Below are 22,491 nucleotides of genomic sequence, written 5' to 3'. Positions count from 1 at the left end.
TTTTGGTTACCTCCCGCTATCATTGTTCACTGAAGAAAAAGAAAAGCACAGCTCAAAAACAAAGGTGAACTGTTCATCTAGGAAAAAACTTTAAGCCAAACATTTTGGGAAGCAGTCTTTAGTCGAACACAAGTTTGTTGTGTTGATTTAAGAGATGCACGGATGAAACTGCACCAGCCCTATTCTACAAGAGGCCAAAATAAATCATCTGAGGATCTGTTCTGTCTTTAAAAAATCTGTCCAGCTATTAATTTGCCACAAAAATGGAAAACACACTGGCACTTTAAGCTCAACTTTATAAATAATATAGTCCACATTCCTGCCAAGAGACCAACTTACACATATCATTTTTTCCCCCAAGAGGAATTCTATTGGCTTCAAAAGGACTGGCTTCTTGGTAAGATTAGGAATTCATGCTATTTATCTGAGAAAACACTGATTTACTATTAATGTATATGCTACTAATATAATGGTGTTCAGTATGAACACCCAGGACCCCGCTAGACATTCAGGTAAATGCATGATAGGATCCGACAATCAGGACTTGTAGTAGAGATGATAGGATCTGATGTGTGGTCCACGCAATCACACCTCCCATGCCACATGTGCACTGTCTACTGTGAACCCCACAGCTAACAAGGCTGCCAGCCAGGGCAGAACTTGGGTTGATGCCCCCACTGGATCCCCCCTCAGCTGACGATGCTCACAATGGGGCCAGTGCAGAGAAGAGTGGCCCTGGCTGGGACCCTCATTCGCTACAGAGCTCCCAGTGGACCATCAGGCAACGGGGCTCCCAGCCCCAGGGGAGCACCTGGCTACATGTTCAATTAAGGGCCTGATAAGAACAAGCCACAAAGTCATTACACTTCTTCTGCGGACTAAGTCTGTGGTTTACCCTTTGTTTTATCACACCATTAATTTATGGAACGTGAAGCTGGGTCACAACTTAAGATGTGATTTATTAGTTAATCACACCTTGAGTGTAATGTGTAGATGAGGCCCCGGATAGTGTAATTTCAACTTCTGAGGATGAGTTTGACACCCCTGGGTGGGGTCCCCAAAGCACTTTTATTTCAGTTTGTTAGTAGGATCTCTTAGGCATGGAACCCAGCACTTGTTCCTGCCAAACAAACAGCACCTGGCAGCAGACCAACATTAGCAACTAAAAAGATAAAGCTCCCAGATTCAAATCAACTTGACATAGGAACTGATGTCATCTAAAACTGAACATTGCTTCTTAAGCAAAAAATATTAAACAGGAATGTCCCACAAAATAAATAATCCTCTTTTTATTTGCCAACAAAAAGATTCCATAAATGCTATATATGGGTAACTCAAGATTTATTTTGAGGTGACACTTAAAAAGTTTAATGTTGAGTTTTTCTTCTCAAAATAATATGCATTACATCACGAGCAAATTTCCAAAAGTAAACCACAGCCCCGCTTTTGTGATGACTAACGTACAACCACATAAAGATCAAATGCTTGCCTACTCGCTTGTTGTGGGGACAGCCTGACAAGACAGAGATGGGGGAAAGATTCCAGAAGAAATGAAGAACAAATGCAAACCAACAGCCAAATGGAGAATCGATCTACGTGTCTAAATTAGGTACACAAAGACAGCTAAAGAAAGCAAGGCCCACGATGAGGACAGAACTAAAATGGAGATTAGCCTGAATCAACCCAACAACCTCCAGATTTGGGGGATATGTGGAATTGAATGATTAATTTGGCTCTTATTAACAGGAGTAAAGATTCACACCATAAAAAAAAAAGTTCCCTCTGCATTGTACAGAACAAATGGTCCTTGCTTCAAAGAGCTTGTAATATATACTATTCTAAACTTAAATCCTTGATTGAAATTCTGGTAGACTTTGGGGGAGTTTGAAAGACAGATCTGGGTGCCATTTTTCATCTCTAGTTTTAAAGTCTTGTAGTAGCATCTTGAGAAGCATTTCCATGAAAAGGAGCGGAAGTCTCATTTTCAAAAGTTACTTAGTCACAAACCTAAAAGCCATGGACTTTTAGTGAGACACGTACGTACTAGTATTAGTATTAGTCATATGGCAGTCTCCTATAGGAGGACCAGGCCCCACTATCTTCTCACTACAGAGAACAAAATAATGGCCTCTGTCTTAAACAGCCCACAGCCTATACCAGGGGCATCAAAGATATGGTCCACAAAGCCATATCATCCAGACTCCGGTGCTGCTCGTGAGTCTTCCAGTTATTCATAAGCAGCACACAGTGCGCGCCAGATGGCCCAATGTGCTGCATGCAACACCATTCCAGCTCATGTCTGGAGCAGTGAGGCAGCTGCGACTTACCACTGCAGACGCTGGGGCCATGCAGCACAATCCTATGACAGGTGGAGCAAGACTGCACCTCTTGCAGCGCCTGCTCCAGATTTGGAGCACGGATCCAGTCCGGCCTGTGGACTGGCCCCACACCACTCATCTGGCCTACAGTTCTGGATGAGTTTGACACCTCTGGTCTAGATGAACTCCATAGGACCTAAATCACTTCAGAGCAGCCTGTGGAGCCATTGCATCTAGTCTGTGGCCATGGGGCTTCAGTGGTGCTTCGCAGTGAGCACTGCACCCCATGCCATAGTGGGGAGTAATGGCAGCTGGGTCCCAGTATCTGTCTGCTTCTGACCCAGGCTGGATCATTCCAGGCCACAGCTTGAAAAGCTTGCTGACTGCTGGTTTAGGAAAGGTGACACCAATGTCTATGCAGGAAAGTTTTACCCAATCAGTGATCTAGCTAGTCTATGTGGCTTTTCTAATTTTTTCTTAGTTTATATAGCTCGGAAGAGGTTTATGCTAAATCAAAAAATGAAGACTACCTTATACCAGAATAAATAGATTTATGGTATTTAATTAGAAAATATAAACAAATCATAGCATACATTTTCAGGGTCTTTTTTGATCACCTGTTACTTTGATTTTTTTCCCCCCACTCAAATGATAGGCCTTTTTGTTGTCAGTAAAGTAGTGTAAGAAGTTGTTCTCAACCTTTTTAGGCTTGAGGCATCCCCCCGAAAATGCTAGCTCTTAGTTTTCAACTGCTTTTTGACTACAGAAAAATGACAGCATTTTTTTCTATTGCAAAGAACTCAGAAAGACCACGACAGGTCAGAAAGTTTTTAAGATTAAATTACTATTTGAATCTCTGGGTTTATCTCGTGAGTCATGTTTGCACAGCTAACAGTGATAACACTCTGTGCCACCTTCGAAAGGATCTCAAGGCACCCCAAGGTGCTATGGCATCCTGGTCGAGAATTGCTGATTTAAAGCATCAGGACTTCTAAATTAAACCATTTTCCCTTTCAGAAATGTCTTTGTTTTGTGGTTATTTATTTCCTAATAGATTTAGATTCATTTTATCATGCTCATACAGAAATCTGCTCTTTATCTTTACATGTTGTCTCCAGCTGTACTTATCAGCTGGCAAAACCATTTGATTTCAGGAAGCATGTCAACTGAAGTGTGAAAATTCAAGAACAAACAACAGCTACTGAATGTGTGCCGATGGGAAAATGTGGTGACAACTGCATTCACTTCTAAAGGGGTTACTCTTTAAAAGGCTTTAGTCAAGGGAGCCAGCACTCTTTGAAACACAGGCTACCTTCATAGACTTCTCCCTTTCTTTTGAGTTATAAAGGCAGGCTGCCCTTAAAGGAAGTCTCGCTTGTCTTCAGCAACTCTGAGCACTAATCTTTTTCACTGCTCCCATTAGTCCAAGTTTCAAGCCCTACCTAGCTCTCTGTAATGCATTAACGGTATAAAATGCAAGAAAGATGAAGTCAGAATTGACTTACTAGAAAGACAGTACATCAGTAAGGCAATAGGCTCAGACTCAGGAGTTTCCACCCAGTCTATTGTCTAGCAGCCTGTGGAATGGCTGTCAGCCAACAGTTCCTCTGAAGACATCCATGGCATCATATCTGACGCACAGCTCTAGCATTCCTGGTGCTGTCAGTTGTCAAGCAAAATAACTCTTATTCTCAAACACTGGGAAGAGCTTCTTACTCTAAAGTTACAGTAATTTTTCTGACAATTTCTTTGAATGCCCGAGGTTAATGTCAGGTCCACTATTTTTTAAAGAGCGAAATAGCTCTTTTGTAAAAATAATCTGTAAACAATACATGACTCAACTATTGCACTTAAGCTCTTAAAGCAAAACTACCTTCGTTTTGTTCAGCCTGCCAGCTTGGAGGTTAAAAAAAAAAACAAAGACACTTCTCATGCTATGGTTAAACTGGCACGTGCATTTATTTACGAATGTTTTTAGTTACAAGTGCCTCAGTCTTATATCCCAGGTTAGAGTTCAAAACACTGGACCACGTTCCCTCTCTCAGCTTCACTGTAAGGCTCTGTGTGACTTACCCAAGGTGATGGAAAGGTCTGTGGCAGACCCATGAATAAAAGTAATAACCCCTGCTCTTCATCCTTTGCTTTCAACAGGGATTTGTCCAAACTCCACTGTTCCTTTGGAGCTTTACAATCTTTCTATAGGACTCCCACACATGCCACCATGTTTCAGGAATATGGCTGCCTCTACCACTAGTCTTTGACATGACAACTTTCATTAAAAAGCTTTATTTAAAAGGACATTTCACATTTTAATTGTGCAGAGAAGTGTTTTGGGCAGTGGACACTAAGACTATTCTGCTGAGGAAATAGGTGTAATTTTTCCACGCAAGAAAGTTTTAACTCTTGCACTGAATACTGAAAGTGAGCTACAGGTCACAAAACCTTGTGCTGTATATACACACAACATGCACACATGCACACACACATGCACACACACACACTGGTTAGTCTGTTGTGAATCTATCCTGCTCTCTACTTGACTTCAGACTAACATGGCTAGCTACATTTCGTTGAACACTACTGTGAGAGCCCCAAAATGTCCAAGTGTTTTTTTTTCTCCAAATAGAAAACAAAAAAAAAAACTAGTGCTTTATTACAGCATTACAAACTGGAATTATAATGTTGCTATATGAGAAGCAGTGAATCTGCAGCCTTGCACATGCATGACAATCTCCAAATGGTATCTTTTTTTTTAAATGCTGTAAGATCAGGCCTTTATAACAAACACCATCTCTGCACTGCAACGAGAGGTGTGATTGCTCAAATTTTAATAGAGCTAGTTTGGGTACTGATAACCAAGGGCAGAACCAGGCACTTCTGCAGCTTGGGCAGCGACAGCTGCAGCCAGGGAGCCAGGCCAGCACCGTAGCAGCTGCTATTTTGTAGGGACCTCTCCCTAAGCTGGTGCCTAGAACTGGTGCACCATATTCCCACCTTTAGTTGCACTTCTGCTAGTAACAATGAAGTGACAGTAGCATGAGTTTAGCCCCCAAGTATCAATTATCATGAGTGGGTTTATACAGCTCATGCTCCCACAGTTTCCCTGCTCTCTATTCCCAAGCTATATACAGATTCAGGTATACCTACATGTGCTGCAGTCATGCTTCCTGACTGGTGTAGATGTAAGCCTATACAAATATTTTAATCTACTCCAGGACTAGAACCCAAAACAGCAAGGCTTAAACATAAAAATATCACTTGGCAAATGTGACCCCCACTTAGAAAATGGAACCAAAATGTTGTGGGGCAGGATTTGGAGGGGGGGGAAGCAAACTGATTATGAGTTCCAAATCTATCAATGTTCAGTGGCTCCATTGCAAATCCATGTATTTCTCAAATAAATATAGGCTTCTTTCCAACTCTCCCTCAAAAACAATATTCTTCTTGGCTCAAATACAAGTGCTAATAACTATCCCACAGAAGTGTGTTGCAAGTGGATGAAGGTGAAAAATGTGAATACATTTTTCTCAATGCAAATATTAATATATATATTTAATTAATATATCCTATAGTATATTCACACATTTAAGTAGGTATTAACAATTTAATAAGGAATAGGAGAGATGGCCTCAAGCTGCAGCAGAGAAATATAGGTTGGGGATTAGGAGGAACGTTTTGACTATGAAGGTGGTCAAACATTGGAACAAAACACCTAGAGAAACTGCAGACTTTCCATTCTTGGATTTTCAAGAGCAAGTTGGACATTTGGATGAGACGGGTTAGTCAGGGATGGGCCTGCCTTGAATAGGAGGCTGGACTAGATGACTTCTTGAGGTCCCTTCCAGCCCTATTTTCTATGATATTATGATTTTACATTCCAGGTGGGAATGCCCAGGTTGGGCAGGGAAAGGAAAATCCAGTACAATGCTCAGATACTGGGTTTATTCTTGCCAGTTAGCAAACAAAACAAAAACAAGCTAAACTTATCTCATCTATTTCAAGTCTAAATTCAGCACATATGGCATGAAGTCCCATGAGCCAAAAATATGAACCCCACCGTGACATTATTATAGAACAAGCTTCCAGCATGCTACCATGTTACAGAAGAAACAGAGACACTGTGTAGACAAGCTGCTCTCTACATTTCTGCAATTAGCATCTCAATTCTCATTTGCTGTACCTGCACCACTCCTAATGACCCATTCCTCTGTTATTCCCAGGAAATTCATGCCACTGATGAACTGAATGTTGGCTTTATCCAACAGGCGATTCTCCTTTCTTGACTTAGGAATGCTCACTCTCACAAGTGACTTGAAAAACACTTGAATCTATGTTTCCAGAGGCAAATGAAAGGCAAATGTCCTAATCTAGCAGCCATATATTAGACAAGCGAACTGGAATTCTTTGAGTTTCCATCCACTGGCCTTGCTACAAAGGCCCACTGATATCAAAGAGTTAAGTGTGATAAATCAACTGGATTGGCTAGATTGCCATGGATATTATTTTCATGTTGCTTTTATCAAGGCATCCTACATACAAATGAGATGCATACAGTTCGCAAGACATTATTACGCATCTTGCGAAGCTTGAGGGGCGCGAACACTGATGGAAGCAGTCGGCAGCTGGTGCTGTGTTAGTCATTGGCACCTACCTGTTGACACCTTCCCTGGAGAAGTAGACGGTGTATGTCTGAATATTCCCTTTAGTTTCTGCAGGTGGACGCCAGCTGAGACGGACAAATCGGCTGGAGACCAAAACAGGGACCACATCTCGGGGAGCAGAGGGGAGGACACTGGAACTTGGGATAGCTGAAGGGGAAGGAGAGGAGTCAGTCAGAGAGGTTGGTGGTAAAAGGGTATCAGGGCTGACAGGAAATATTGTAGCAGGCACAACTAAGGTATTAGAGAACAACAGGCCAAGATGAAGTGGGGTAAGTGTGAATAAAAGGAAGGGGGGGAAAAAGAGAAATAAAGAAAACTAACAGTAAAACCACACTTTAAATACAATGTCCTGAACATGCAATAATCTATTAAGTTTAACAGCAACAAGCATTGGTTTCAGAAACACATAGCTGAGAGGCTACTGCCCTATTAATATTCTGGGCTTCTCTCATACGTATGATCACAGAAAATGGCATGAGCTATATTACATACAACCATTTTAGTAAACCCTTCTTTTCTATGCCCAAGACAACATGGGTATTTACTTACCTAAAAACAAATAATTTTTGACTATACAAGAATCTTTGTGCTGCAGTTGCCACCCTGATTGGGCTGGGAAAGGGAGAAACTAAGGAGAATGACTGAAAATGGAACAGAAAACACAAACTCAGATCTGAATGTTAATATTGATGCATATGAACACCTGCTGGTTGTATGTATATGCATGTTTGCATGCGCACTTAAAAAAAATCATTTTGTTGACCACAGACAAAAATGGTGATGTCAAGCTGTAGATTTTATAAAAGCAGCTTTTTATCAAACATTTGTGTGTGTCCACTCGTGTTTGAGAAGATGGCCAACTACAATTAATAAACACAAGCTGGCCCAGTATTTACAGTATCAACTATATTCTTTAGCTTGAATATTTGCGCTCCAGATGGAGCACTCATGATCACTTTTCCGTTTTTGCAGTCCAATATGAAGACCCAATCTCACAGACCACTCATTGTTACCGTGGTCACAGCTTCCTTATCTGTTGTCATGGAGAAGCACAGACATTTGTAGAGGCTTTTTCTCATATTCAGCATACTATTTTAATATAGTTTCTAGGCTTATTTTTAGCTTGGGTGGCTAACAAGGCTGGGGTCTATAGAGATGGATTTTTTTAAATTAGTGTTTTGGGAGAGGGGCTGGGGGAGATGGCAAGGTTGGACTTTTGGTAAGGAATATGCCTCTATTGTCTGTATATATATTTCTGGGGATTTACTGCCGGTTTTCTTTTCGATGTGTTATTTTAACAATACCAAATGCACCCAGAACAACAGATGGGCCCTTTTACGTATGTTTTCAAAAAAGGCATTAAATAATTAGTCCATTTGCTTACCATACTGTACTACAGAATAAGACGACCAGGGGCCTGATGTAAACTGCCAAACTATAGTGCAAATCATGCAAAAACAGAACACTGGCTACTGGTATTGCACTTAAAAAGACCTGCCAACCGTGCAGCAGTATTAGTCCCCAAGCAACAAAACCTAGGGCTGTCAGCTATCTTTGATTTGTTTGGTGTATACCATGAATATGGTTACAGGCATTAATTTGCTCTGAGCTCATTAACAATGTGTGGCCTGTGTTATCACCAAGGCATATGAAAGATGGCTCAACATGTTGATATAAATGCAAAATTATGTAATTTACATCACATAGTAAATTGGAGATTATTTCCTTGTCCTCTCTAAATTGCCGAACCTTTCCAAAAAGGTCCATAATACAGCCATGTCACTGGCCATACATTGATTAGCACAAATATTCCTTTTAATTAACTATACTATTCAGTAGGATGATGTCAAGTAAAAAATTAACAAATGCTTGAAGAAACATTATGGTCAATGAGAGAATTGAGAAAGACAGAATTGTTCTAGAGCAGTGGTGTAATAGAAAGGGCCATTTGTACATGCCACAACATTGGCCTTTAAGCAGCTTAATGCCCTTTTGCACCAACAACTTTAATGGTGCAGTTGTTTGCATGTGTCGGTGGTATAATGCGCTTTAATGGTGCGGCTGTTTGAACTTGTCGGTGGTATAATGCATGTTAAATGACTCTGGGGTGCATTAAATGACTTTGGAACACAGCAAAATAAGACATCTCTGTGGTGGTTTAGTTTGCTGTAGTGGGAAGCACCAGGCCCCATGCAGCTCAAGGGCTGTGCAGGCACCCTGAAGGGGGAAAAAAACAAAAAAACAAAAAAAGCAGCTAGCCTGATTTTTTTTTTTTTTTTTTGCTTCCCAGAGCCTGCTTGTCTGAGCTGTGCAGGGTCCTGGTACTTCTCTCTGCAGCTACAGTACCTTCCAGGAGTGTTTGGGCCAGGTGCTTGTGGACGCGGTGCTACCTGGGGTGTGCCGCCACTGCTGTAAAGGGAAGCATCAGCCCCGAGCCTCACAGCTCAGGGACTGCTCAGCCCACCGGCAGCTCACCCTCTCCTCCTCACCACCAGAGAGGCAGATAAGAATTGGGCCAGACCCTTGTGTGCACACCACGGGGCATTATTTTGGCCCATATTGAAGCAGTGTTTGTAAAGATCCATCGCTTCAGTTTAGGGAGAATTAAACCAAAGTAAATCCCTGTGATGTACAAATGCCCAAAGACATTAGATCATAGTCTTGACAATTCCAGCTCTATATCTGGGGCTTAGTATTTTTACTAGTACTAGTTTAAGTACTATTAATATTGCCTAGGGTCCTTAGGTATGGACCAGAAGCCACTGAGCTAAGTGCTGTCCAAACACAAGCCAAGAGACAATTCCTTGTTTGCTTACATTGCTGTAACTCTCTTAGATGCAATGGAAATGCATGACTAAGAAAAGAACATGTTTGGGTTTCTGCTCTAGTCTTTACATCAGCTACTGATTTTAAGTCCATAAGCCATATCTTCTAATGAATCCTGGAGGGCAGGGCAGTATTATTAAAGCACCAAGAATCTTCCTAACTCTTTAGTTCAGTGTTAAGAAATAAGTTTATCAAGTAGATAAAAAGTTGCTAAGATCAACCCAAAGTTTGTACCACCTTAGTGGCAGTGGTAAAAAGGAAAATAGCAGGATTGGGAGTCAACTAATCCAGCATAGTGAATATCAATTTTCCTCTGCTTTTCAGAAAACACTATAGTGCTATTTTGTGTGAATGCCAAAAAAATCTTTATAGTCGCTACAAGCTATGAATAGCAAACAAACAGTTATACTTGCAATACAATAAAAAAGACAAACAAACTCAAATTGTTTCAATATGTAATATACTAAATCATTGAAAGTCTCCTATGATACTGGAGCATTTTGCCACTGGTTAAACAGTGGGAGTTTGACAAGGGATGATCTTTTTCAGTGGTTTCTATTAACCCTTGATAGAGTGGGGCTTTCTCTACTATCTTGGAACTTACACTAATCATTTACCCTGAATAAGTCAGTAGATGTTATCATTCTGGTTAAGGCCATGAAAAGGCATTACATTTTTTGCTGGGAAAAAATGCCTTTTTACTGGCACAATATGCTAATACGCAGGAGTCAGGACTTTTTGTGTGGAAGAAAACCATAAAAGAAAACAAAAAATGTTTCCAAGTGCCGAAACGGCAGCTTCTCCAGAGAAAGAAGTTTTCTAGCACCACCTGTGTTCTTCTCTTCTGGTTTCAAGAACCCCATCTATTCCTCAGTCCTCCACTCTCCCTCCCCTACAGGTTCATCCATAGGGGAGGACAGGGGAAAGTTGCTCCCTCCCCACTTCAACCTCAGACAGTCACGGACTGCCTCTCTCCTGTAGTTCTCTCTCGGGCTGATCCCCACATGGCATCAGCTGGAGAAGGCCTGTCCGCCACGGGAGCAGTGCTTGGCTTTGAGGTGGATCTGTCATACCCCAGCTGGTGGAGGAGGGTGGGACAAAAAGGGGCAGAGGTGCCTCCATGCTCCTAGATGTTCTTGCCATATTTTACAGCGCTGACAATTTCCTGACATTTTTGGAAATGTGGGTTTCAGTTGTGAGCTTTGGGACCCTTTGAAAATGTTGTCTATCTGGGCAAAATTTCCTCTGATCCACTGTGCAGATTTGTGACTAGCCTAGGAATCTCTACTGTATTTTCTGTTCTACTGCCAAACCCAATAGTCATCAGGAGTTCTTTCTGCAAAACAAGTTTAGACTCTTATGAATAAACAGTAGCTCAAAGATGAGGCCTTGTTATCCAAATGCCTTTTATAACTGCTGTTTTTGTCCCTCTGGATAGAGGGTAGTCCAAGCTAGATATGGGAACGCTCCTTTCTTGCAAAATCAGGAGGCAAAAAAAGAAAATATTACCATGGCTGGCTTTATTATATTACTCAACTGAATTGATCTGCCACAGCATAAGCACCACATTTTTAACAGTTTTTATACACACACCCACATACAGCAGACGCATACTGGGGGTGAGGAATGCTGATTTGATTATACAGTAGCATATGTCCACCTTTTAAGTAGTGTTATTAAAGACTGGAAAGAGCTGACATGTTGTATACAGGCAGAGATGATAAATGAACACAGAGAAGATGTATTTCTCTCCCAAGGGGGATACACGATGAAAAGGAGATATAAAAGCATACTATTGCTCTGGGATAGTAGAGTTAGGTAGCCCCAGTTAATTCACTAGCCTCGCATTGTGAGAGACCTGGGTGCAAATCCATTAAACTGATAAGTGAAATAAGTCTGAGGATGGGGGCTGAGGTGGTGGGGGAGCTAAGGTGCATGGTTGACAGCCTAAGAAGTCACAAGTATGAGGCCACAGCAGAAGCACCAAAGAGGTGCTCATAATTAGAAAGTTCCTCCTAATCTCCAACATAAACTTTTTCTGTTGAAGCTTGATACCACTGTTCCTAGTCCTGACTTCTATGACCACAGAGAAAAGTTCATCGCCATCCCTTCTATAATCACCCCTCATGTATTTGAAGACTGTTATCAAATCTCCCCTCAGTCCAGGCTTCTCCAGGCTAAATAAACCTAGTTCATTAAGTCTTTCCTTGTAAGTCTTGCTTCCCAGGTCTCTAGGGAACCTTTCTGTTGCTCTGCTCTATGCTCTTTTCAAATCCCTCCTGAATTGTAGGGCCCAAAACTAGATACAGTACTCCAGATGAATCCCCAGCAGTGTGGAATACAGTGGAAGAATCACTTCCCTTGATGTGCAAGGGACACTCCTGTTACTATAACCCAGTATGTCTGGGGATTTTTTTTGCAGAATGAGCACACTGTTGGTTCATATTCAGCTTACTGTTGACGAGAACAATTGTTAGTCAATTGTTAGGACGACTACCCTGCTTAAGTTGTTATAGTTGAGTGCGTGAGGTCTTAAGACTGTGCATGCCCAGGAGTCAGTTCAGTTAAGATTATTCTAGCAAGAGTGAGCTCTTGCCCTTTGCTGACACACGTAGTTTAGTTTTGCTGGGGAGCATGCATAGTGGCTAGTATCCACCTATTGAGTGCTGAGAGCAAGGTGTGGGGCTGTGTGCAATAGCATGGCAACGTGTGCACAGTCATTTGATTGGACAGGGCATTGTCTGAGTGAGTGTTTGATACAAAGTATGATGATGGGAATTGTTGCAGACTGCATGAGGTAAGTGAGAATTTGATTGGACAGTATATGGTCCGGGGACGAGCTTGATACAAAACTTCATGATGAATAGGCTGGAGTGCAATGTGATTAGATGAGTAAGAAAGGAGTGATTTGGGGGTATAAGAGTCTGAGTTTAGCTTGTGTGTTGGAGTAGGAGGGGGTTTCTGTCCCAGAGTCTGATTCGGGAGGTGTACTGATTCTGTTGCTGTCCTGGGGGGTCCTGAGGCGAGCTCATACAGAACTGAACTTAAATGGAGTTTTTCTCTAATCAAGCCCTTGGCGGTTCTCTGCATGATATAGAGCCGCAGGAATCATAGCTTGTGGTAAAGTGTCATAACTTATATTAATTAAATGATATATTTACATTTGGTTTAATATATCCCTGTGCACATGTTTATTTTGTGCCCTTTTACACAAACACTCACATAAAGCCTGGCGGTTATCCACCCTAAGCTTCAACTCTTAGGTTACCTGGCTAATCCTTATGGCTCTTGACCACTCCTTGTGCCTCAATATTTTAATTAGTTGCTGGCCCACACCAATATAAATTCCTCTGTGGACTCTAGGTAAAATATTGATGGTTAACACTGTAACACCCAGGTCTTTCTCTACTAAAAAAATCTCTCCTGCCCCCATATGGGAACTAGGAAAGCCCATAAGCCTGGGAAATACCCATAGAAGAGCACAGGCATCACTATGCCTAGATCATCCCTGACCATTGCCCTTCCAACCTCCTGAATACTTCCAAAGGAAACGATTCTACAATTTCCTGAGGTGTCTATTCCACTGCCTCTGTTTTTAACAGTGAAGAACTTTTCCCTGATATCCAATCTAAAACCTTTACTGCAACCTTACTGATCTGTGTCCAACTCTCTGCAACAAGAGAGAAAGGGTATTTTCCCTCTTCTAACAAAAGAAACTTTCCTATATTCCCCACTACCTCCCAGTACGTTTTCAGTTTTATACCTGAAAGTCCAGGAGGTATCAGGATATCAAGATAATGCCTAGTTAACACTTAAAACAAACAATGGGCCAAATCTTTTCAAAATTATGCTTGCCAGATAAATCAGTATGATAAATTGTTAAATATTAGTTAAATAACATGGGTGTATAATTTATATTTTTCCATTTTAGCACACATTTCATAAATATATCGAAGGCATGATCCTTGTTTTGCTGTTGCTGCCGAGTCTTACATTCTTCCTACAATTACAACTATATCTACAACAACTATGTCATCTTTTAAATTTAGTCCTTTCTCCTCTCCTCTGAAAATGCTGTCTTTCGACTTTTTTTTTCTCATTTCCTTTTCTCTGAATGTCTCCCAATCCCTATTTGTCTAGCTATCATTTCCTCCTCAATAAAACCCTTCCTAAAATCCAGCCCATTCTTTGTCATTCAGAAATGAAACAAACCGGAGGGTGAATAATATATCTACAAATAGAAGAAAAGGCTAACTAAAAAATAAAATGCTTTCCCCATCTTCCCCATCCTGAACTTATATCAACATTTTAAACTCATTGAAATGTTCCAGCCAGTTTGAAAATCTATTTTGGACCTTTGTCTATATAATCTTTGTCCCTCTAACCATTTCATGAAATCCACAAACTCTCTTGAGCTCATCTGGTAATACATTTAAGCTGGTAATAAATTTTCATAGATTTCATAGACATTAGGGCTGGAAGGGACCTTGGGAGATCATCGAATCCAGCCCCCTGCCCAAAGGGCAGGAAGTCAGCTGGGGTCATAGGACCCCAGCAAGATAAGCGTCCAATTTACTCTTGAAGGTATTCAATGTAGGCGCTTGAACCACCTCCACTGGCAGACTGTTCCAGACCTTGGGGGCTCGGACAGTAAAGAAATTCTTCCTTAAGTCCAGCCTGAAACGGTCTTGCAGGAGTTTGTGACCGTTCGACCTCGTCATCCCTCGGGGCGCTCTGGTGAACAAACGTTCCCCCAGATCCTGGTGGTCACCCCAATAAACTTATAGGTGGCCATCAGATCACCCCTGAGCCTGCGCTTTTCCAGGCTAAAGAGTCCCATGGCTCTCAGCCTGTCATCGTAAGATCTGTTTTCCTGACCTCTGATCATGCGCGTGGCTCTCCTCTGGACTCTCTCGAGCTTCTCCACATCCTTTTTGAATTGTGGAGCCCAAAACTGGACGCAGTACTCCAGCTGCGGCCTCACCAAGGCCGAGTACAAGGGGAGAATGACGTCCCGGGATTTGCTCGAGAAGCATCTATGGATGCAAGCCAGCGTTTTGGTCGCTTTACTAGCCGCAGCATCACATTGGAGGCTCATGTTCATCTTGTGGTCAATGATGACCCCCAAGTCTCTTTCTTCTGTAGTGCTATCCAACGCAGCACTGCTGAGCCTGTAAGGGTGCTGCAGGTTTTTCCTCCCAAGGTGGAGAACCTTGCATTTATCGGTGTTAAACACCATGAGGTTCTCATCTGCCCATTTGCTGAGCTTGCCCAGGTCAGCCTGGATCACCCGCCTATCTTCTGGCGTGGATGCTTTGCCCCAAAGTTTGGTGTCATCGGCGAACTTGGCCAGGCCACTCCTGACTCCAATGTTCACATCATTAATGAAGATGTTGAACAGTATGGGTCCAAGGACAGAGCCTTGAGGGACCCCACTGGTCACAGGGCACCACAATGAGTGACTGCCATCAATCACAACCCTCTGGGTCTGACCATGGAGCCAATTTCCCAGCCAGCGGATCGTGGTGGAGCCAAGGCCACAACTGGGCAGTTTGGCCAAGAGGTGATCATGGGATACCAGATCAAAAGCTTTTTTGAAGTCAAGTTATATGACATCAATCTCTTCTCCCTCGTCCAGGTGATAGGTCACCTGGTCGTAGAAGGAAATGAGATTGTTCAAACAAGACCTACCCGCAACAAATCTGTGCTGGCTATCCCTTAGGATGTTAGCTTGGGCCAGTCCCTCAAGGATGGCCTCCTTAATAAACTTTTCTAAGATCTTCCCTAGGATAGAAGTCAGGCTAATGGGCCTGTAGTTAGCCGGATCCACTCTCCTCCCTTTCTTGAAGATCGGCACCACATTGGCCTTCTTCCAGTCTTCGGACACTACACCAGAGCGCCAGGAGTTTTCAAAGATCCGCGCCAGGGGCTGGGCTATGACGCTCGCCAGCTCCTTGAGTACCCTGGGGTGCAGATTGTCAGGGCCGGCTGACTTGAAGGTATCCAGCTTCTCAAGGTGTTCCTTCACGAGGTCAGCATTTATGGAGGGTAGGGGATCCCCATCACCCGGATCTCCCTGTCCCATAGCAGGCATGGGCGTCCCATGGGACTGATGAAAGACTGACGCAAAGTACCTATTTAATAGGTTGGCTTTTTCCTGGGCGTCAGTTGCCAGTTGCCCCAGCTGGTTTAGCAGGGGTCCAACGTTTTCCTTGATTTTCCTTTGGCTCCCCACATATCTGAAAAAGGACTTTTTGTTGTCCTTGATGCTTGAAGCTAGTTGGAGTTCAGTTGCAGCCTTGGCTTTCCTGGTTTGCTCCCTGCAGGACCGGACCAGTGCAGAATAATCCTCCTCGGAGGTGAATCCCTTCTTCCATCCTTTGCAGGCTTTCCTTTTTGGCCGCAGGGGGTCCACTAGGTCCCTGGAGAGCCAGGAGGGCTGCTGTACCTTCTTGCTGCCTTTCCTCCGTGTTGGAATAGATTTAGCTTGTGCATTGAGGATTGCTTCCTTGAGAAGCAACCAGTCTTCTTGAACCCCCATCTCCCTGGGTTCACGGTCCCTGAGGGCCTGACTGACAAGCCTCTTGAGCTTGTCAAAGTCGGCTTTTCTGAAGTCAAGGACTTCTGTGTTGCTGTGTTCTGTGTTGAAATGTTTATTACATTTCTAATCAGTCACAAGTAATGGGCACTGTTCAACAACAACAATTGTTGCAAATAATACTCCTTGTTTAAACTTTTCCAACGTACAGTCAAGTGCATCTCAAGGACATTTTCTCTCTATCCTCCTAATGCCAGCATCTCGCTGTCCATTTCCATAACCTGTGTCTGTACAAGTCTGATGGTCTTGTCATCTGGAACAGCCTTGCCTTCTTCTGCACTCCATTTATTTTCAAAATCTCATCTGAAAACATCTCACTACCTTTTTTTGTTTATGCTGCTTATTCTTCTTCTCTCTGCCGTTATATATCATTTAATTCTGGGAAACAGGATGAGATGTAGATCGTATGAAAGATGCTAGGCAGGACAAAGTTGTAGTTCATTCGTGTCTCCCTATGCCATCTATCACACTGTCTCTTATACTCAGAATCTCTGCATCTATCTTTGGATTAAAACTCTCCCAATTTTGGAATGAAGTCAGGTCAGTAGGGCTATAATGTGAATTCATTACTAAGCTGACAATCTGGCTGATTTCATTTTTTTTAATGTCTCGGAGTGGGGAAATTGACAGTAAATCTGTAAAGCATAAAGGAGCTCATTGGCTTAAGAACAGTGCTTGTACTTAAAACCCATTAAGTAGGCAAACGAAAGGAATAACTAGCAGCAATGATTAATTAAGTTAATAAAAACTCATTATGCAATCATAAATCACAGATATGCATCAATTACCATCTCATTTACTGTCATTTTAAGTGTAAAAATGTTAAGTCTTTGAGTTTTTGAATTGTGCTTTAAAATAAATAATAAATAACAAAACCCAACACTTGTGTTGTGAAAGAATGTTAACATCTGAAAAAATATGTTACTTGCTAGTGACAAGAAACAGCACATAATTACAGATGTTAAAATTGCTTGTTAGATTAAAAAAAAAACTATAAAAGGAAGGATTCATTTAAATTCAGTAGAATATAAGAGGCAATAACTGAGCATTAGGTACAATGTATTAAATTTAATTACTGTTTCAATGCAATTAATATTAAATTCAATATTTACTCTGGATTAAAGACAACAAACATGAAAACTGCTACCACCAAAAAAGCCCCCAGCTCTTCACATGCAGGTCTGACAATAGGCAGTAACAACAAACCTGATTTTAAAAAAAGTTTCATAGCTTTGATTTTCAAGGTTAGGCAATAATTCTGGGTGTCCACTGGTGGCACAGTAAGGGAACTAGATTTTCTGACATTCCTCCATACCCACTTTCTGAATATTGGGTCACAGAATCATAGAGAAGGGACCAGAGGTCATCTAATCCAACCCCCTCCCCGAGGCAGGTTAATCACTGTCCAAACCATCCCCATACCATCATTTTTTTCATTTATAGCCTCTCTCTCCAGCCCTCCACCAATAACCCTTCTAATACAAACCTTTAACTGACTCTGTCTCAGCTCTGGGGACTCTAGTCAGCTCCTTGATTTATACCACCTACCATGTATCCCACGGAAGGACATTCCCAGCTAAATCACTTTCTCCAAGCTGAACTAAGCTTGCATTAAATTCACAAGCTTCCTCAAGGCAGTCAGCATCCCAACTAAACTGATCCCCTCTAACTGAAGGTCCCTTTAATACATTTCAAATTGGGCAACCACAGATATGAAGTTCCCCAAATCACTAGGCCCATTAAAAAATCTTATTTCTTTTTATTTAAAAAGAAAAAGAAAGAAAAACAAAAAAACCCCAAACTATTTTTTAATGGAAAATTGCTCTGTCAACTAAAGGATCTTTTTTCCCTTCCCTCCCCCAAATACCTTCTCTTCTTATGGACAATTTTGGGATTTTTTTCTAAATATTTCTGCTGAAAATAGAAAGGGTTTTGCCAAAATGAGGTTTGCAGTCCCATGTGTGAGCTGTAGTTTGTGCCTTGTGTCCTTATTCTCTGCAATAAAGTACCATTTTTTGGCTGATTCCCCTCTCTTTATGTTACAATTACCAGTGTGTTGTTTTATTTGTTTTTTTTTTAATAGTTCATCACTATTAACAATTGCCTTAATAGAAAGTGTTGTTTGTAGATTGCAACAATACTTAAAATTTGCATTGGAGAATATTGTAGGAATTCACATTCATGGCCAGGTGTTCAGCTGCTGTAAATCAACATGACTCTATTGACAGCTAAGTAATAAGAATGGGAACATACATAGGATCATGTATGGCTTTAGAGCTTTTTACAAATGTAATGTGTCACTACACCCTGTGAGACAAAATATGATTTATTATCCTCATTTTTCAGGTAAACCAACACACAAAGAAGTTAAGGAACTTGGCCAAGATTCTGCTAGATCTCTGTGCAAGAGGCTGACTTTCATTACAGTATCCAGTTAGCAGTGGATTTTCATTTTATCAAGATGTAACCTCAGTGAAATAAAATCTATCTAGATTGCAACTTGCAACATCTTCATGTTAGAATTGGTCCAAATTAGGAATACCTGTTCCAGCCTTTTCATGCTCCTAACACCCTTTCATTAGGTCAAGTGAAAGGTTTGAAATTTGTATTTTTTGTCAGAAAGGCTGTTTGTTACAACATCTTCAATAAAAAAATAATTCTGTAGTTTCATCATTTCTACTGCTGACATCCATACGTTCTAATGTGTGCAGACTAACACATCTTATTACCCATATGTACACTAAACATCTCCAGCATCCTGATGCACAAATGTGATATTTCAGAGAGAACTGAGTGGAATTTTTAAGCAAAAACATTTTCCACCCCCATGAAAAATACAAGCTCTGCAACACTGAAATGTTTCATGGATTCTTTCGGTTTTGGTAAATTTCTCATGGAAAAAGATCTGCACGTTTCATTTCAACCTTTTTTTTTTTTCAATTTGAGATGAATCAATTTCAAAATGCCTGCCACTTTTATTGAAAAAAATACTAAAATAGCAAAAATATATTTTCAGTAAGGGAAATCTTTTAAGCTTTTCAGCTCATGAAAATTTTGGAAGAAAAATTCTCACAACCCCCTCTGCAGATTACTTAAATTGGATCTGTACAAAGTAGTGAACTGTAAAAATCTGCAATCACTTCTGAGGTCTCAGTGTTAAAAGGAACACTTATAATTAATGAGTGTTAGTTCCAGGGGCAGCTTCAAAACACATGAATATTGCCCACTGCTGCTCAAAAGAGTCAATATTTCTTCATGAGATTTTTGTCTCCTCAAGTATTTGTTTTCACAGGATTCCTATTTATTTTAATGGGTGCTGTGTTATTGGGCTCAGAAGTTTAGGGCACAGCATACATTTCTGGTCTCATCATTAAACAACTTTACACTTTAAGATGCTGTAGATAAATTTTAGCTTTGTTTTTAACTAGAAAGAAGACCCTCAAAAAGATACAAATAATGTAGGGGTTCAGACTAGATTGGATGGGGTACTAAAAGGTCCTTAATTAGGGTCAACTTGAAAACAGCTCATTTATGTACATACAAATCCATTTATATTCAGGGGAATTTGGCACTTCTATTTGGAAGGAGAACTTTTCATGCAGCTTATAAACTGTATACTTGTAGTGTGCCAACGGTCTGCACGTTTTTACAGGTAGCCAATGTATAAGCTCAACCCCTTCCCTATTCAGCATAAATCATATGCAGGTGAGACCATGTCTATGTGCATGCATATAAAGCTAATACGTTCCTATGCAGCAGGATTTAGGCACCTACACTGAGCCATGCACATCAGCATACACTTAAAAAAATTCAGCCACGATGAAGTGGATGCTAATTTACTGGGTAAAAGATTTGTTTCAATTGCCACAAAAAAATTCATCCACTGTGGCTTTTCTTACATAGCTATTCATTATTCCTCAGTTCCATAATGAGGTCCTTAGAATCAAGCCGCGCAGTCTAATTTTTATTGTGTCTCACGTGTGACATTAGGAGCCTTGTTGTAAATTATTTATGTGCACGTGTGCTAATAATCCCTGACATATCACAAAATGAAAAGATGGAAGAACTCATTCCTGATTCAGCACGTCTCATCATCCAACCCAAAGCCCCTTTTTAAAAAAAATGATGTTTTTCAATTTTTGTCGCTGCTGGAAAAAACTTCTGGAGACTGGGAGATTTTTGAGCAAATAATCATAGTAACTGAATCAGAAAGCACTTTTCTTTCCCTTTTTCTCCCATTTTCCTAAATACAAACAACAGAGATGCATATGTGAATAACAGTTCAATTGCTGTGTGCTAATTTTTAAGTGGCTGTGCTCCGAAACTAGTAAAAAGGTACACCTGCACCAACCCCACCTCCACAAAAACCCAATATATTCTGCCTACTTTTTCCTCAGTGCACATCTTTGTAGGCTCCCAGACAGGGAAAGGTTGCCAGGAAAGCTGTTCTGAAGAGACAACAGGTTTTCCCTCTGGAGTTGGGGAGGGAGAACAGCCCATTTGTTTGCTTTTGTTGCTCTGCAATGCCTTGAAAAGGTAGCCTTAAGGGAGTTAGTGGAACTGAGCTAGAAATCAGACTAATGGAGGCCTTCTGCTGGAAGTGCAGAATAGCAACAGAGACCTCTGCCAGGGGAAACCTGAATAATGGGTGAGGATAGACTGTTCTTAATCTCACATCTTGCCTGTGGGTTTGCTACTCCTGGGGAAGGTGCATTTCATTTACACTGTTTAGTGACATGTACAAGGCTTGATCGCATTGGCTTGTCTTGGGAGGAGGCAGATTCTGTCCAGTGATGGTTTCAGTACCAGACGCTACAGTATAGTTACTGTGTATAAACAGCATTCACTGGCATCTTACTTGGGGCTGCTTGAGTCAGCGCTGTTTAAGGAAGCTCCTTATGTTACAATGCCATCTGTTAGGTCTACAATCTCTCCTTTGTGCATCCAAGGAAAGACGACTCTGAGCAGGCCCCATCCAGTCACTTGTGTTCACCAAAACTGGAAATGCAGGGGCAAAGTCAAAATGCAATTACTGGTATGCAGCAATTTCAGTTTTGGAAGACAATGCAGCTATGCCAGACTGAGGAGTCAGCAGACAGGGCAGTGAACTGCCAGGAATATTATACATGGCATCATTGAGTCCTCCTGATATTCGAACTCCAGAGGGCAAACATATCCTTCCTTCAGCCCACCCCTGCAACTCCCATTGAAATTAGCACAAGACGGAGGGAGAAGCCAGAGCTTCTGGACAGCCTTCAGAGACCATTCCTTGTACCTTTGGTCTAACTCTTCAGCACAGCCATTCTGCTTTATACAGGTTCCTATGCTATGCTTATCTCTGTAGCTTCTGCACACTTTCCCATAGTGCACTGAGCAATGTGACTGTCACCTATCTGTCACATGTCTGTATCCTCCTCCTGTCTGCTGGAGGAGAAGCACAACCAGTTTCAATAGGACTTTGTGTGTATTTTTTATAAATAATCCTTTTATTCATATTTATGAAACAGCAGCAAGGGCTAAGATGTGTGCCTGGAAGGTGATAAAGTGATGGTCCTTGGATCCAGACAGGGTTTATTCCACTACCACAAGCTGATCCCATGCAAAAGCTTTATATTTATTGTGGAGATCCAGTGCGCCAAAGGAACGTACTTGTAGCCAAGGATTGACTCCCCTGGCCCCATGGAGGACTGTGTAACAACCCATGGACCATATGATTTATCTATTAAGATATGATGAACTTGCTCCAGGAGCCACTCATAAAGATGCACTCTGCACGAAGATCCCAATCCAACATTCTGGGTTGACTGACTATGGGGGTGATGAGACCCTTCAATGCTCACACCTGAGGGTCCTTTACCTTCTTGCTGCAGGAAGTTTTAGAGGGATGGAAGGGAACATGGTAGACAAAGGTAGAAAGAAGCATGCAGCAGGAATTAAGGGTAGACACATGGTTTGGAGATAGAATATGTACAGCATTGCAGTTTTGGAAAATGAGACTTAAATGCGACTTAAAGAGACAGAGCCTACAGAAGAATGCTAGTGAAGTGGAGGAAGATCACGTGAGCAGAACGTACAACCTGGGAGAAAA

General features: G+C 41.5%; 1 protein-coding gene across 2 annotated transcripts in view; it reads right to left on the bottom strand.

Moving 5' to 3' along the window:
• DCC (DCC netrin 1 receptor) overlaps window positions 1–22,491 on the bottom strand; it is a 1,013,322-nt gene that overhangs the window by 332,221 nt on the left and 658,610 nt on the right. For both annotated transcript variants that reach the window (XM_090037801.1, XM_090037802.1), the window contains exon 8: window positions 6,970–7,126. In XM_090037801.1, coding sequence (XP_089893927.1) covers window positions 6,970–7,126 — 157 coding nt within the window. The remainder of the gene's footprint in view (window positions 1–6,969; window positions 7,127–22,491) is intronic.

Source organism: Crocodylus siamensis, chromosome 3 (genome assembly GCF_052110815.1).
Source record: "Crocodylus siamensis isolate JL-2025a chromosome 3, ASM5211081v1, whole genome shotgun sequence".
NCBI lineage: Eukaryota > Metazoa > Chordata > Crocodylia > Crocodylidae > Crocodylus > Crocodylus siamensis.
Note: the sequence above shows the minus strand (reverse complement) of the source record. Positions and strands in the feature narration are given on the sequence as shown.